This window comes from Adelges cooleyi, unplaced genomic scaffold (assembly GCF_023614345.1).
Source record: "Adelges cooleyi isolate 19-005CV unplaced genomic scaffold, UGA_ACOO_1.1 ACOO_flye_CR_arks_rails_tigmint_CR_PRNA_108, whole genome shotgun sequence".
Lineage (NCBI taxonomy): Eukaryota > Metazoa > Arthropoda > Insecta > Hemiptera > Adelgidae > Adelges > Adelges cooleyi.
Genome location: NW_026095761.1, coordinates 15,149,361 through 15,165,965, shown reverse-complemented (window position 1 = coordinate 15,165,965; position 16,605 = coordinate 15,149,361). Strand labels below are relative to the sequence as shown.

The 16,605-nt window shown below is 29.4% G+C and overlaps 3 protein-coding genes and 1 long non-coding RNA gene across 11 annotated transcripts in view; 2 read left to right on the top strand and 2 right to left on the bottom strand.

Annotated features, from left to right (window-relative positions):
- The first annotated feature begins 87 nt into the window (after nucleotides 1–87).
- LOC126847358 (major facilitator superfamily domain-containing protein 6-A-like) lies at nucleotides 88–8,017 on the top strand. Of its 3 annotated transcripts, none has more exons than XM_050587508.1 (11): nucleotides 88–552; nucleotides 618–707; nucleotides 4,001–4,356; nucleotides 4,449–4,661; nucleotides 4,760–5,039; nucleotides 5,356–5,543; nucleotides 5,610–5,746; nucleotides 5,818–6,182; nucleotides 6,318–6,473; nucleotides 6,806–6,853; nucleotides 7,476–8,017. In XM_050587508.1, the coding sequence occupies exons 2-11, from the start codon at nucleotides 641–643 to the stop codon at nucleotides 7,541–7,543; spliced, it is 1,878 nt and encodes a 625-aa protein (XP_050443465.1). In that variant the 5' UTR covers nucleotides 88–552; nucleotides 618–640; the 3' UTR covers nucleotides 7,544–8,017. The 3 variants fall into 3 exon arrangements, with proteins under 3 accessions (XP_050443465.1, XP_050443464.1, XP_050443466.1); XM_050587507.1 differs by having other exon boundaries at nucleotides 89–552; nucleotides 614–707; nucleotides 7,476–8,016; XM_050587509.1 differs by lacking the exon at nucleotides 6,806–6,853 and having other exon boundaries at nucleotides 90–552; nucleotides 614–707; nucleotides 7,476–8,012.
- LOC126847362 (mRNA turnover protein 4 homolog) lies at nucleotides 1,499–2,984 on the bottom strand. Its single transcript, XM_050587519.1, has 5 exons — nucleotides 2,787–2,984; nucleotides 2,283–2,445; nucleotides 2,070–2,219; nucleotides 1,769–2,000; nucleotides 1,499–1,691 (listed from the first exon to the last, which is right to left on the bottom strand). Exons 1-5 carry the CDS (start codon nucleotides 2,812–2,814, stop codon nucleotides 1,599–1,601), a joined length of 666 nt encoding a protein of 221 aa, XP_050443476.1. The 5' UTR covers nucleotides 2,815–2,984; the 3' UTR covers nucleotides 1,499–1,598.
- Nucleotides 8,018–9,710: 1,693 nt separating the features above from the next.
- LOC126847360 (major facilitator superfamily domain-containing protein 6-like) lies at nucleotides 9,711–14,674 on the top strand. Of its 5 annotated transcripts, none has more exons than XM_050587514.1 (10): nucleotides 9,711–10,124; nucleotides 10,215–10,366; nucleotides 10,492–10,618; nucleotides 11,230–11,591; nucleotides 11,696–11,812; nucleotides 11,926–12,193; nucleotides 12,271–12,458; nucleotides 12,524–12,660; nucleotides 13,777–14,138; nucleotides 14,481–14,674. In XM_050587514.1, exons 3-10 carry the CDS (start codon nucleotides 10,549–10,551, stop codon nucleotides 14,621–14,623), a joined length of 1,647 nt encoding a protein of 548 aa, XP_050443471.1. In that variant the 5' UTR covers nucleotides 9,711–10,124; nucleotides 10,215–10,366; nucleotides 10,492–10,548; the 3' UTR covers nucleotides 14,624–14,674. The 5 variants fall into 5 exon arrangements, with proteins under 5 accessions (XP_050443471.1, XP_050443470.1, XP_050443473.1 ...); XM_050587513.1 differs by having other exon boundaries at nucleotides 10,476–10,618; XM_050587516.1 differs by having other exon boundaries at nucleotides 10,215–10,400.
- Nucleotides 14,414–16,605, bottom strand: part of LOC126847363 (uncharacterized) — a 27,838-nt gene continuing 25,646 nt past the window's right edge. For both annotated transcript variants that reach the window (XR_007687057.1, XR_007687058.1), the window contains exon 3: nucleotides 14,414–14,612. This is a non-coding gene — a long non-coding RNA (uncharacterized LOC126847363). The remainder of the gene's footprint in view (nucleotides 14,613–16,605) is intronic.

Here is a 16,605-nt window from a genome sequence, read left to right as displayed (position 1 = left end):
TGGTAACATCAAAACGAAAATATCTTGTGGTTAGTAAGTTAAGTAATTCTCTTGGATAATATATATTATACTTTTTTATCAAAAAAGAAAAATTATTTTAATTTACCAGTGATTGAATTATGGTGTTACAGATAAGTGAAATTTTCCTCTTTTGTTTTAAATTAAAAATTAATTGATGTATGTAATTGGTTATAAATGCAAGTTTTAATCGTCGTCTGTCAGTAGACAAACGTTTCAGTAAAAACAATAAAGTTTCTCTCTCTAACTACGTTTCAAGGCATAAAGTTTATGATTCTTTTATTTTTTTTTAACGACCAATTATTATTATTTATTTTAAATGGATTAACAATACTCTAAATTAACATTTAAAAAGCCTGATAGAAAAAGTATTAGACAATCAACGTAGAATCCGACATCTAGACAAATGTTGGGAAATCGTAATTGCAGTCTTATATTTAAAAAAAAATAATGCTTTCCATAAAATTATATTAATATAATAATTTATAGCAAATAGACAATCAATAATAGTTCAAAAAACAATAACAATAACAAGTAAAGTAAAATAGTAAAAATTACATTTTTTTTTGTTATGAAGTAAATTATATTTTTTTAGATAGCTGTGGAGTAAAATCAATTCAAAATGCCGTTGATACAGTTAGATGTAAAAATGTTACCGATGAAAGTCCACTATTTCCTTTATATGGGCGGTAAGTGAGTTTATAGCTTAAAATGTTTTTGAAATAGAAATATTTAGTTTGTCGGTTTTTTTTCCTTCTGAAAATATTGTACATTTCATTTTTATGACCTATTGACCTAAATAGCTGTTTTGGGGAACAAATATTATGCAATGTGCAAGTGTATGCAATTTTATTATTTATTTTATAAAAGATAATGATCATTTATACATTTAAATGATATGATTATCAAACTATTTTGTTGTCATTTTAAAATAATTCTATGACAATTTTTAGTTAAAAAGTAATTAACTCTAACTAAAAGATACAGAATTATACTAGTTACAACTATGTTGTTTAAAAAACATTAATGTTTCATACTATTAAAGTAATTCACATTCAAGAGAAATATATTTGTAATAAGTCATAATATCAATTGTTTTTACCACTACATAACTATTTTCATTACTCATTAGTAATTGGCGATGTTCTAATACTATTAAAATACAATATCATAAATTTGTATTTCTACTATCAGTGTTTGTTTATTAACTTAAATTGATCTATAAAATAATTAGAGCCTTGGTTAGTCGAATTCATTAGTATTAACTGATATCAAACATTAAAAATATTAATAATTAAGATATAATTTAGTTGCTGTTTAATTATACTTTTTTTTTAAAAATCAAATTTACAAGAGAACTATTAAGCAATTTTCTATTTATCAACATATCATGACGACTGTTCAGCAATATTCATATTAATGCACATTATTTCACATTAATGTTATTATATATATATATATAAATAAAAAATGACTAATGGAAGGAACATAATATACAAGTTTTATTTACCATCATTTAAACAATATGAGTTTAATAGAAAACGTGTTTATTATATTATATACAACAGAATTAAAAAAAATCACTCGGCCGTCAAAGATCGAAAACTGCCATCTTTTGACCACACAAACTTCATAGTAATTTTAAACACTGCCATTTGATGACCAAATAGTTTCTGTGAAAACGATTATATTTATTAATCTTTTTTTAAATTCCATTATTATGTATTTAGTTGATGTTTATAAACCTTACAAGTAATCTAGATTGTTCAGGAGTAATTATGGCCCCTTCTTTGCATATTGTGTGATCTTTCAATACTTGTATGACTCCACGTTGTAAACTTGTTGGCAAACCAAGTTCTCTTAACGAAGGTTCCATAGAATGAATGAATGTGTCTGGGAGAGGCCCTTCATTTAATGTCACTGCGTATGCAGCTCGAGCACCGGCTCTAGGATACTCTGGTTCAGAGTAGTTATCAAACCATCTAATAAAATTTGTTAAAATGATAATCATAACTTCATAAAAATCAATTTTTTAAAATTATTTCACATACTCTATAACTTTATCAACAGGCTTGTTAGTAAACAACAGTCCACACTGTCCTTCAATTTTTTGAGCCAACTTATGCAAGTTACTATGAATTTCGTCCTGTGCTGTTTTTCCAAGAGCATATGCCATAACTTTGTTTTTACCAAAGAAAAATCTATAAACAAATTGTAATTGTACTAAATATGTGTACTCGTAATCATTTTTAACTATTTTTTACCTGCTGTCTTTCCATTCGTTTCGTACATCTTTTAATTTTCCGTTCCGCATATTATCAGTATAAAATACAAATATATTTTCATACGTTTCAACAGCATCACGGAGTTTTTCCATAATAGACTGCTTAAGTTTAGAACCCTGTTTGGTAGTTCTGGTCAGTGAAACTAAAAATTAACAAAAACAGAATTATGGATTTCAAAAATTACAATAGGAGTGCAATGAAGTGGGTTCATCAAATAAATTATGATATAAATTAGAAACGTTTTCAAATTTTAATTTGGGAAGTATAATGGAATTCATTTTTGAGTTTGGACATTTAAAATTTTTTGAAGTACGTTTTATACTCAATACAGGAAAAATGTATAAAGTTATAATTGATATAATTACCGTTCCAGATTATTCATTTATTAAAAAAAAAAAAAGTCAATACTCATAAATCATAATAATATATTCATATATATATATACATGAATTACTTTTAATAATACAATTTATAAAAACTTACTCTTCTTATCCCTTTTTGATTTCGGCATATTTAATTTGTATACGTTACTTGTTTACACTTGTAATGAGGTTATTAATTATTAAGTTCTTTTAGTTGGATTTTAGTAGTTAGTAAATAAATAAAAAATACGAAATATCAATGTTTGAATATTTTTATAAATTGTTTTTAAAAATGTTAACATTAACCTCGAAATATTGTCCATGTGGGCCTGCAAATTGCAATGCAATAACTGATAAGGATCTCATTGTGATAAAACATTGTACTAGTACAGTGTTTCCAATATAACATGCTGGCGCCACTTTAATATTTTATTAAATATACGGAATTCGAATCCTGATAAGTGATCTGTACTAATCATGATTATAAAGAACTTTATAAATTATAATCATTCTTACAGCTTACTTCTTTATAATAATTAATAGTGTCTGTAATCTGCATTCTGATTTCTGTTATTTAGGTACTTACAAGAAATTTAAACTAGGTTTACTGACAGAGACTGTTTTACCATGACAAACTTGTCATGAGTAACGATGATTAAATTATAGTATATATGGTTTTAAGCATATATCTTTTACTCAAAAACAACGTAATGATTTATTCATTGTACCACTAAATAAATTCCTTTTTCCTTGGTTTAAAAAGTATTTACTTTTGAAAATAATACACAATAAGTAAAACTATGCCATAAAAATAACTAAAAACTATCTATAATTTATTTATAGTCGGTTAGCTACGTATATTTTTTCCAGAACTTCCATTTCCTTTGTTCACTTCACACATCTTATTGTGATTGTAGCATTTACCCACTTCTTTGGTGTGTCTCTGTCAATATACTGTACTACACTACACTTGGTCTCTCTTATTTGTGTTCCTATTTTATTTTTCTCCTCTTTCATTTAATATGATTAATCTATCTCTATCTAATCTCTCTTATTTTTCTTTCTATTGTCTTATCTTTTCTATGTAGATGTTTTATTTAATTTACCCTTCCCCCTTTAGGGAATATTATACCTGTTATTTTGATAAATAAAGCTCATTGCAATTTGTTGGTGGACAACATCTATGTAGACTGGTGTGAAAAGAAATGTTGGTACTTTACGTTTTATCAACAGAAAGCCTGACTTAATTAATTTAGTATTAATATTATTTTTTAAAAAGCATGTACTTTGATTTAGAAAACTTAAATTTTTTTTAATGTTTTTTTGTTATTTTAGGAGTTGCCCCAATTGTTTCATTTTTACCTACAATAGCAAAACAGTTGGGTTATTCCCCGATGGTTGTTGGTACTATTTATGCAATTTTGCCGATCTTAAGTTTAATCACCAAGCCTGTAGTCGGAGCAATTGTGGATCAGTATCGTGTTAAAAAAACTGTTTTCTTGATATTTATTTTGATTTCTGGCTTGATATCATTTGCATTGATGTTCATACCGGAAGTACCGTTAGATACTAAAGCTCAACTGAGTTGTGAAGGTTTGACATACCTAAATGTGTATCATGATGGTCATGTATCGGAATGTGACGCTAAACGAGTTATGGATATGACGAGTGAAGGATTAATTGGATGCCAAGTAATTAAAAGTTTCCTGGTTTTTCTTTTATATTTTTTGCATACTACTTATCTACTTGTAATTATTTATGTTATAATTTATTTCATAAACAGATGAAATGTGAAAAAACTCCTGGATTTCAAAATGAACTGTGTAATACTTGGTCAATTACAGAGTATTGTCCTCGCTCTACTTTATTAAATGCTAACAAAAACGTTTCATCAGAACAATTTATTAAGACTAGCTCAAAAAGAAGTAACGAGAAATATTATGATGATAGATATGTTTATATGACCGTGGTCATACAAATGAATATTACTGAACGAGTTAGTGTACAAAATATTAAATTATTGACTAATAATTTTAAATTGAAAAAAACATTTATAATATTTTCTATATATAAAATTGAAATTATATATTTTAGGTGAAGGATATCTTCTACTTTCGTGTATCCTCAGCTCGATTCTTTTCAGAGGCTGCAGAAGTTATAAATCATTCGCCATCTTGTGGAAATCACACAACAACACAATGTGAAGTCCAATGTTCTAGTGAAACTATTATGGATTTAATCACTTCACCAAAGTACAAAGGAAGTGTTTTTGACTTGGATCAGTTCTGGGTTTTTTTTCTATTTGTCAGTTTGTTTTGGATAAGCCAGGCAGCAGTTTATAGTCTCGGAGATACTATATGTTTTGATTTACTTGGTAATTTAATATTGATTTTTGAAATTACGTTAATACTTTTTTATGACGCACTAGACCTGTTCTTAAGAGTTTGACCAATTTTTACTTCAAAATTTTTATTTTTTCTATATAATATTCACATTTTTAAACACTTTAATATATTTTATAAAATGTGATTTTTTTTAGTAAAGAAAAATGATTCAGTTTATAATTAAGTTTTGGTTTTTTTTTTACCAAGGTTTAAAAGTTGGTAAAAGTTACAACAATTGAAAACTATCCCTTATTGATACAAAGTAATGTCTTGTAATTTTATTTTATTTTTGGTTAACCATTACAGGTAACAGTCCTAATAAATATGGCAAACAAAGGTGCTGGGGTGCCATTGGATGGGGTTTTTTCACCATTATTGCTGGATGGCTTTTAGATCTTTTCAGTTCGAGTGAGGTGTTCAAGAATTATATGCCAATATACTATTTATGTTTATTAGTGTTGCTTGGTAACTTTTTCACAGCATCAAAAATTGAGGTATTTATTCAAATATAGTAAGATAATAGTGATATTTGATAACATTTATCTTGTGTAATAAATAAGATTTTGGAAACAAAAATATCTACAAACATTTTCCGGGATATTGGTAGATTGTTGGCCGAAATCAAAGTTCTTGGTTTTCTCGCGTGGACCATAGCGTTTGGAATTTGTACCTCAATGATTTGGCAGTATCTCTTTTGGTAAAAGAATTTACTCATTTTGTTGAATTTTGATATTATTGTTAATGTTATTATTTAATTGCATTAAATAGGTACCTTGAAGACATAGCATCGATGTATGAATGCAGCACTCAAGCTTGGATTAAAACCCTACAAGGATTAGTTATGGGCGTTCAGACTTTTGGTGGGGAAGTGCCGTTCTTTTTTTGGTCGGGTTGGATAATCAAACGTTTGGGTCATTTGAATTGCATGTCTTTAGTGTTGGGAGTGTTTGCATTTAGATTTTTTGCATATTCGTTACTGACCAGTCCGATTTGGGTGCTCGCTATTGAATTTACCAACGGAATCACATTTGGATTAGCGTATGCCGTTCTCATGTCGTATGCCAGCGTCATTGCGTTGCCAGGTACTGAGAGCACTATGATTGGTCTTGTCGGTGGTGTTTTTGAAGGAGTAGGTTAGTATAATACATCGTTGATTGGAGTAGTCTTAAAGATATACGCTGTATGTACTTATAATACAAATTATCTATTCTAACCCTGTGTATACAATTTTTAGTATGTATTTTTATTTTTAACATGTATAATTACAGGCGTGTCGTTGGGCAGTTTATGCGGAGGTTTTTTGTATAACACCTATGGTGGAGCAATGACCTTTAGACTGTTCGCTTTTGGTGCTGCGTTCATGTGTATTGTTCATTTATTATGCCAAAATTTACTTAAATCAAATGGAAAGTTAAGTTTACCAAGTAAGTTATAATAGTATATTAATATAATTAAATCCTTTTTTTTTCTTGTACATTTTTAAGTGTTGACTTCAGTTAAGTTTTTATTAAAAAAAGGATAATAATCATATTATTTAGAGTACTCAAAAATGTATTAATTTGTTCGATTTTGGCCTGATGTTTTGGACTACAAAACTGAGTTCTTTTTCATGGTTAGTTCATTGTACCATACAACCCACCTATATTCTTCTCTGCATTAGTCTAAGATGTCAGTTCCAAACTGAGCACGTGGATGTATCATTTGAAAATAATTATAAAATCCATGAGTCATTCATTCATATTAATTGTATTATCAGGTTTTAATGGGGCAATAAGAAAAAACCCTTGCGATATCAAGGATTCAGGTAGATCTGGGTTTTAATTTAATATTGAGCTTTTTATTTTTTATTCATGTGTTTTTGGAATGGCAATCAAATATTTTGTTAAAACTATATTTTTATTAATATTTTCCCTTTAAAAAAAAAAAAAAAAAATCCCTTATATAGAATATTTTTTTATAGCTTAATTAACACAACGACTAATTTTTACGTAATGGTAGTTATAATACTATTTAGTATAATCAATAAAAAAATGATCATGTTTATCTCTTAAAACACTTATTTCCATTGATTATATTAAATTAAAATAAAACGAATTTATCACTTAGTAAAATATGTGATGCTGCTAATCAAAATTGCTTTAAAAATATTTTTCCATAGTATTTTTTATTTTAGGTAATCACTGTGTGAAAAATAACTTTTTTAATACTGATTTGTTGCTTGAGTTGTATGTATAATGATTTTGAAACAAAAAAAGTTTGTCGATAGTCATATTAAAAATTAAAATAACAGTATTTTACGTAAAAATAATAAGTTGCTTCAGCATTTGCCTAGTTGTATTAGCTGTATTATTATTTTGATAACTTACTAATTTGATAACAAAATTACCAAAAATTTGACATATTTTTTTAATAATATAATTTTACAGGATTCATTAGTGGTTCAACTGAGTATGCGAGTCCAAACGAAGCTATTCATATGTTGAGTGAAAATTAGTTGATACTTACTAATTTTGTTCCTAAATTATTTTACCTATTATTATCTCACTTAATATGTGTATATTACGGGTAAGATTTTTATTTATAATTACTTAATTTACAATTTTAATTTATACCCAGTATTCATAAATTATTACTGGACATATATAATATTATTACAATTTAAATACCTAAAATAATAAAATGCTAATTGTATAAACAATATTGTTTTTTATTTTTTTTATTTTAATGTGCTTTTATTTCACAATATTATAGCACGACAATTACTAATAACAATATTGTTTTTATAATTTTTAATAATATCGGTAAAAAAAAATTATAACATTTTTTATTTCATAGTATTATATTGCCATCTCGTCCTTTATGTCCTCATGAACTACTTAAATGCATAATACCTTATAGTTACATATAAGTCGATAGATTGAAAATAAGTAATGATCAATCTTTTTTAGTATATTTGTGAAACAATTATTGAGAAATTATTTATAATTTGGCATCAATCGTTAAATTTTGTTTAAATAATAAAATTAATTAGTTGCCAAGAACTATATAGTTTTACATATAAACTTTTGAAATTGTATATCAAAATTATTTTTCTTTTGCATTGTTTTTTTAACAGAATTTTCGTTTACCATAATTGTTATTTGTTAAAATATTTGTAATTTCTTTTTTTTAGCTCTAGTAGCTTTTTTATTTTTTAATGATGTGGTGCTTTAAATATATTTAGGAAGCTCAAAACATTGTGCATGTACAGGGATATTAATAAAACAACAAATTAATTATTTTATGAATGTTTGTAAACAAATCTGATAAATAGTTTATGTATATAATTATGTACTTAAAAGGTGATATTATTAAGGTGATCGCGGTGTTTTTCAATTTTTGTATTATTTATTAAGAAATCTGGATACCTATTAATTTATTCTGTTTATATTTAAATACTTGTTTGTTTGTTTTACTATTGTATTATTTTTTAATTAAAAAAAAAATATATTGATTATATTATACAGTGGATACTATTTAATAATATATAAAATGGAAGTCGATGTATCTAACATGACTAATAATTCTAGAACTAATAATTAAACATTACATAATTTTTAAAAAAAAAACCTTGCGTTTTAAAGGGTCAGTGTTTAATTTTTGGCATAATCAAGTTTGACAAAAAGTTATGAAGAGTTTTTTTTCCCATAACTTAATGCAGAGTCTAACTAAAAGCTCACATTTGCTAAATCAAACTTTGCAACAATAGGAATACTGAAATTGTTTATTTAGTCTTGTATAGCTAATCATATCTTTCTCAGTCCCTCACCACCTTACAAAATCAAGAGAGTAGGTACCTAAGTAAAATGTATTTAATTTCTTCAGTAACCTTACCGTTTTAATTAACTAAAGGAATAAAATGGCTTTAAAAATTAAGTCTCGAGTTTTAGTAAGGGTTAATCTTGGAAAACCTTTCATCTATAATAGAGAAATATAAAATTTGAACTTCTATGAAAGATTTTTTTGTACTGGAGTATTTCAAATATGGTTGAAAAATGTTGTTTTTCAATTATCAATAATTTAAAAAGAAAATAAACCCTAAATTTGGTACATCTAACGCTGTAAAAAAAAAATCTACATTTAATTTGAGACCAGTTTAGCATTAAATAAAAAAATAAACACACTATTTGAAATAAACGCTATAATAATAATTATTATTTCAATGTACAGAGCATGTTGAAATTACCACAAAACGTTTTGTTTTGCAATAATTAAGTAAAAACGGGTTTTAATAAATTTAATTCTATAGAATAATTATGATGGTTTGTCAATATTTAATGACATTTGAGTCATCATTTCTTCTAAAATTTATTATAATATTAAATATTATTACATGCCTAATTGTTATCACGGTTTTATCGAATAGACCAATTCGTCAACAAGTTATTTTTACCATAAATATCAAACGTGTGTACATTTTTATTAAAAAATAATTGGTCAATTTTTAATAGTCAGATAACGTGTGTAACCATATAATTTAAAAGGAAAATGTTTGAACGTATGTACTTACAAGTTACTATATACATATATAAGTGGTTGTAATATCATTTAGAGTAGTGAATACATTTTGTACGCGTTTATTGCCATCGTATCTATCTGTTTTGTCATGTTGGTAAACGCTCCAGTAAGCGTTAGGCCTGGGTCGATTTCAAACTACGTTCAACGATTTTTCCGAATTCGTTTACAGTTTTTCAATTTTTTTATTTTCATAACTTCTACTTCCGGCTACTTCTACTTCCAAAACGTTGATTTCCACAAGACCTACTTTTGTAACAATATAATTTCCGTACCTTTGGTTTGAGCTTAGCACGACATAAGAAGTTTCATTCAAATAAAATAAAAAATACCCGCACGACCCTTCTGGAGACACCTTATTAGCCATGATTCCACGGTAGAGAGTGTACGATCCTAATGTGTGTGTAAAATCGGAAAAATTAGTTAGAACTTACTGTCTGTCGAACCAATCAAAGATTAATACTATAGTGTTTATTTTTGTGACAATTGATAAATATGATTGTGTCAATTAACTATATTAGGTACATAATACGTGCTTATTATTATATTATTTTATTTATCTTGCAATTGAAACTTTTTTTTCCAACTATAATTTTTTATTTGGAAATTAGTCCATGACAGTACGATATGATTACTAATATATTACTCAGCCACGTGACACACGGATGCACTTCAATGAAGGATTTGCCGCCGTATTGCTGAGTGGGAACGATATCCATTTCGCTCAATGCCGCAATTACCAGCAGACATTATAATATAACAAGTTAGTATTAATATTTTCCATGTTTGTAAAAAAAGTAAGCGAGTTCAGCCGACTTCTTTTTTTTTTTGTTTATGTTACACTCGTCTGGTGAATTGTTTATGAAAATAAGTTTGCTTTACTAATAGCTGTTAAAGGCACTTAAACTTTGACCGTCGAAAAACAATTATAGCAGATCGTCCAAAATGGGTTATTTGCCAAGAATCAACAAACATACGCTTCCAATAAAGTTGCATTTTTTTCTTTACACGAGTAGTAAGTACATATTATCAAAATAAAAAAACTTTTTAAAAGCTCCTGACAACAATTTTTTAAATTGTGTAATTTTTAGGTTTTGATTTATTTAAAATTTATTAATTTGTCTTAGGGGAACGGAAAGGGTCAACTGATCAGTCGACGATCGGCACTGATGGTGGGCAACTTAGTTGTCGAAATACTTTTTTGCTTTAAGTAAATCATTTTTGTGGATTGGGTTTTTTATAATAAATAATAAATAATTTTAATTTAATGAATAATTTGAAATATGATTTTTTTCTGGAAAACCTGGTATAAAAAGCCTATCCAAAGGCAGTTTTATTAAAACAACATGTATTTTTTTCAAAACAAATATGATTTTCCTAGGCTAGGATGAAACCGTGATTTTTTATTAAATTTGTATAGGGTTAGTCATCAAGTACATTATAGTTTAGTGGCCATAAATTATTACCAACAACTTTTGGTATCGAATGTAGCATTAGTATGTTTTAACCCATTGTATGGCCATTCAGACAATATCTAACTGCACAACAAATTATTTATGTACTGTTTGTTTTTACAAGTTTTGAAATATTTTTTTTATGTGTATATTTTAATTTTTGTTTTTTTAGGTGTAGCTCCCATAACATGTTTTTCTGCTACCATAGCGAAGGAGTTGGGATATTCTCCATTGGCTGTCGGCTATATTTTTATGTATTTGTATATATTAGGAATGTTAATTAAGCCCGCCGTAGGATTTATCGTTGACAAATTTCCAATTAAAAAATTCATATTTATGACATCAATTGTATTATGCGGAATTTCCTCTTTCTCGTTGATATTTGTACCAAAAATACCATTGGAGACGGCAGCTAATTTTACCTGCGCTTTAGAACAAACAACAATAAACATTTGTTTGGGAAATGATCAGCAGTTGTCCGAATGTGACGATAGTTTATTTGCAGACTATAAAAAAGAACCGATTACGTGCAAGGTATGTAACATCTACATTTTTATTAAGAACTTTATAACTGGACTAAATGTCCGTAAGTCCGTTCAAGATAATTTTTGACATTTAATAATAAAATATTTTTATAGTTGGACTGCGAACAAAATCAATCGTTTCGAGACGAAATAAGTAAATCGTGGAACGTAACCGATGATGATTCAATCAATAAACTTGGCGTTTCATTGATTATAAACATTACAGAAAGGGTACATATACAAATAATGCGTTTCGAGTATTATTTTTAAGTATTGTTGTATGTTAATATATTTTAGTTTAACGTAAATGCGTTAGTTTTTCATTTCAACAACTGCTTGCCTAGGTAGAACAATGTTTTGTTTTCCCAATTACATACTCGCAAATCGGTCAAACGCGAGTATTGTCGCCAGTTTGCTACCACCCTGTAGAAAATCTTTGCAAAATTGATTGTTCCAACGACGATCTGATGGAATTAGCTACTTCCAAGAAGTTCAAGGGGAATGTAATGAAATTGCACACGTTTTGGCTGTACATGACACTGATGAGTATCGCTTGGGGGTCAATGGCGGTTATTTGGTGCCACCAAGACACGATTTGCCTAGATATTTTGGGTAAGTGGGAAATGTGGGTTTGGATTATAGGTCTCGACCACTGGGTAACATATGATGCGTTATTTATTTCCCATAAGGAGACAAATCCGAAAATTTTGGAAAACTACGGTTCTGGACATCTGTTGGCTATGGTTCATCATCGGCAATCGGAGGACTACTGGTCGATCACTTCAGTCACAGCGGAACGCATAAAAATTATACTCCTATATATTATTGGGGTCTGATATTAATCATTTTAAATTTTATCGTCGCGTTTAAACTAAAAGTAAGCTTGTCAGTAATAAAAAGTTGTTAATTCATTGGCAATATTAATACTATTATCGTGTATAGGTAATAGAAGCAAAGAACCCGAAAAATGTATTTAAAAATGTTTTGCAAATATTTACTCGATTCCACGTCATTAGTTTTTTCCTATGGACCGTTTGTTTGGGCATGTGCACTTCGATGCTTTGGAATTATCTCTGTTGGCAAGTCATAGTATTGCGATGATTTACGGTTACTATATTTACATATATTACCAAACCTTCAGATTAGTCATAGTATGAAGGTTTGGGAAAAGGTGATAGAAAAGTGAATACGGAGTAGTGAGATTACAATATCGAAGAATCAGTTTGGGTTTATGCCAGGAAAATCAACTATGGAACCACCAATATTTTGTATGAGGCAAATTGTGGAAAAATACAGGGAGAAAAAAACTGTGTATGGTAATTATAGATTTAGAAAAGGAATATGGTTGAGTTCCCAGAGAGTTTTTGAGGTGAACGTTAAGGAAGAAACGAGTTCCTAGGGTGTATGTGAAAGTAATAGAGGAAATGTATGAAGGGGCGAGTACAAGAGTGAAGAGTGTCCGTGGAGAAACGGAAGATTTTAGTGTAAGAGTAGGGACAATCGTGTTTGATTTTGGAGAAAGTCGAGACAGGCAATGCAGACAGGTGATGACGAAATGTGTGAGGTTGATAGGCTTAAGTACTTAGAATCGACGGTACAAAAAAATTGTAGGTAGGAGGAGGACGTGAAAAATATAATAAATTGTAGATGGATGAAGTGGAGGGGATCGTCGGGTGTTTTGTTTGCCTATAAGATTAAAAGGTAAATTGCATAGGTCGGTAGTGAGGCCAGCCATATGTATGTGGGTCGGACAGTAGATAAGAAAACTGAACAGAGAATGAGTGTAGTGTAGATGAGAATATTTAGATGGGTGAGTGTAGTGACTAGGAAGGATAGAATAAGAAATGAATACATAAGGGGGGTCTAGTAAGTTGCATCAATTGTTGAGATAATGAGAGAGAATAGTTTGAGATGGTTCGGTCATGTTATGAGAAGAGATGAGGCAGAGGCGGTGAGAGGTGTTTGAAAATAAATGCAAAGGGAAAAAAAGGAATAGGAAGACCGAAGAAAAGATGGATGGACGGAACAGAGAGTGATATGAAACTAGCTGGGGTGATTGAACGAGATGTAGAAGACCGTGCTCTATGGAGGTGTAGAATTAGGGTGGCCCACCCCATGTAGTTGGGAGTGTAAGGAGTGTAAAAACATAAAGAAGAAGAAGAAGATATTTATATATTCTAACGCTGTTCATACAGGTACTTGGATGACATGGCTATGGAGTATCAACACGGACAAGATTGGATCAAAACGATACAGGGCTTAACTTTTGGAATTCAATGTTTAGGCGGTGAAGTGCCGTTTTTCTTTTTCTCCGGTTGGATAATAAAACGGATCGGCCACAGGCATTGCATGTCCCTAGTGTTGTTTGCTTTTGCCATTCGTTTTTTTTTGTACTCGATTCTAACCAATCCCTTTTGGGTATTGCCCATCGAGTTCCTGAGTGGTATCACGTATGGATTGGCTATGGCGGTGTTGATATCGTACTCCAAATGTATTGCACCCCCCAACACTTTAAACTCGGTTGTAGGAATATCACAAGGATTAAACGACGGCGTTGGTAAGTTTTTCAGTTTTAGTAAGTTAAAATACCTACACAATACGACTTTACCGCTCATGGAGACCAAATGGTTTTTTAATTATAGATTTAAATGTTTGTATTGTATTCCTATTGTTGATAACCCTGATAGCCTCATCCGATTAATTTTCTCATCAAGAAAATATTAAGAAAGTTCAATCGTAAAACCCTGTTTGAGTACTAATCGTTTTACTTGAAATTCTGTCTACGCGGCTATTATTATAATCAAAGCAATATCGTTGTTCCTGACCCAATCAAATTTTATCCTTTAATAAAAATGCAATAACATATTTTGGATTATTAAACATATTTTATATTTCACAGGTGTGTCGTTAGGAGCTTTGATTGGTGGCGTGTTATATGATACATATGGTGGATCGTGGACGTTTCAGTTATTTTCTCACGCATGTCTTTCATTAGGCATTCTTCACGTCGTTTACACTTTGATCGGAAAACCTAAAATTTAAAATATAATATTATATCTAATAAAAACATAACGATATACAAAAATAATGTGGTATATAGTCTATATATATATATATATATATATATATATATATATATATATATATGTATATATTTTTTTTATAATAAAACTCGTATTAATCATATAAGATGTACAATTTACAAAATGTAATTTTAACAACAGCTGTTTTATTATTTTACGTAATACAACGTTATAAAAAAATGATCAAAAAACGCCTAACCGATATTTTAGAGGTTGGCCTCTAAAACGAGAATTTTCGAAAACTTAGGTTGGACAATAGTCAAATTGGACTATAGTCAATTATACTAATCGATTGTATACCTAAAAATTACGTCTAGAAAAATAAAATAAAGATTGAGTTCATACCTTCTTACTGAATTCGGGAGAAAGAGTCAAAGGGTTTCTTATTTTCAGTGGTTGAACAGGCTATGTATAAATTATGCTGAACTGGAAAGGTATTGGTTTTACAATGATGTGTGATTTTTTTTTTCTATACCATATCCGCCGAGAGAACATGTTTGCGCATGTAAACTGAAGACTAAGCAACCGTCGAGGACAGGCTTGTAGACAGGGCGGTCTCTGGGGGGAACGCTAGTCACACTAAGTGCCGCGCGGGGATGCGTAGAACGGCCAATTTTCGTCTGGTCGGGCGTGCTCTCTCGGCGGACAAGGGTATAGACACGATCACTTTTTTTTTTAACCGATTTACTTAAAGAGTATCTCTATCGAATAAAAAATCTATGGGATTAGTAATTTGGTGATAAAAAATTAAAAAACTTCACTCCTTCACCCTTAAAATCGGAAAGAACAAAAAAAAAATTAGATTATTTCTCAATTTTTAATTTTGACTTGCAATTGCTTTTTGAAAACGGTCGGATAGAGTTGAATTTTTTATTAATCAACACGACGCCCACGACGCTGTAGCCAGCAAAAAGGAATGATATTTCCAACAAAAATCTAACAGTGAAAAAGGGCCAAGTTCTAGACCCCCTTCCAAAAAAGTTTGTAAAATGCTCTGAAAGCTTATATCCTAGCCAATAATAGTCTATTATCATAAAATAAAATTGGGTTTAGCTCTTGCAAGCTTTTAACTTCAGATACTCCCATGTAAGACATTTAATAACAATGAACATAATAATATTTAAACTTTGTTTTATTCATAAGGTTTTACCCGGCTACGCCAAGATGGTCTTTTTTTTAATTTATTTGTTATTATTGTGTAATGCCACTCACAGGATAACAAAGTGAATTAATATCGGTGTATATTACACTGTTAAAAAAATATACATAAGTAGATTAGTATGTCGCCTAACAGATTACAGAATACGGGATCTGTTCTGAGTATACCTAGTCTTGAAAAAAAAAGGGCAAGGGAGGGGATCTATCCCCCCCCCCACATATTTACTCCACTGCTTAGCCACAATTTAGATACCATTACTTTGATGGGTCGAGTACTTGGCCCTTTTTCACTGTTAGGATTTTGTTGGAGATATCATTCTTTTTTGTTGGGTTCAGCGTCGTGTTAATTTTTTACGAGGCATTGGTGGGAGCATTTTGAAAATTGGGAACAGAGAGCCGCGCGTTTGATTCACGCGGCCGCCTCGAAGATTTTGCTCAATACAATTTTTCTTAAAAAAGAGGAACTTGCAATTTTTTTTATATTCAGAACGAACGAACGAATTCTCCGACGAAGATTAACATGAGTATAGAGTATATAAACTTAATTAAATAATGATATTATTACGATTATTAAAATATTCCGTACTTGATGACCGATAAATGAAATTACGAAAACATTATGTTTGATAAGAATTTACTGTCAATTACAATCAATTGCGTGCCTATTGCCATATTGTAACACTAAAATCCTTTACTAAAGCCCTTTACTACATATATGACTACACTACACTACATATTATACTACCGTATAAGAATAATATGTTGTTGTATAATTCTACATTT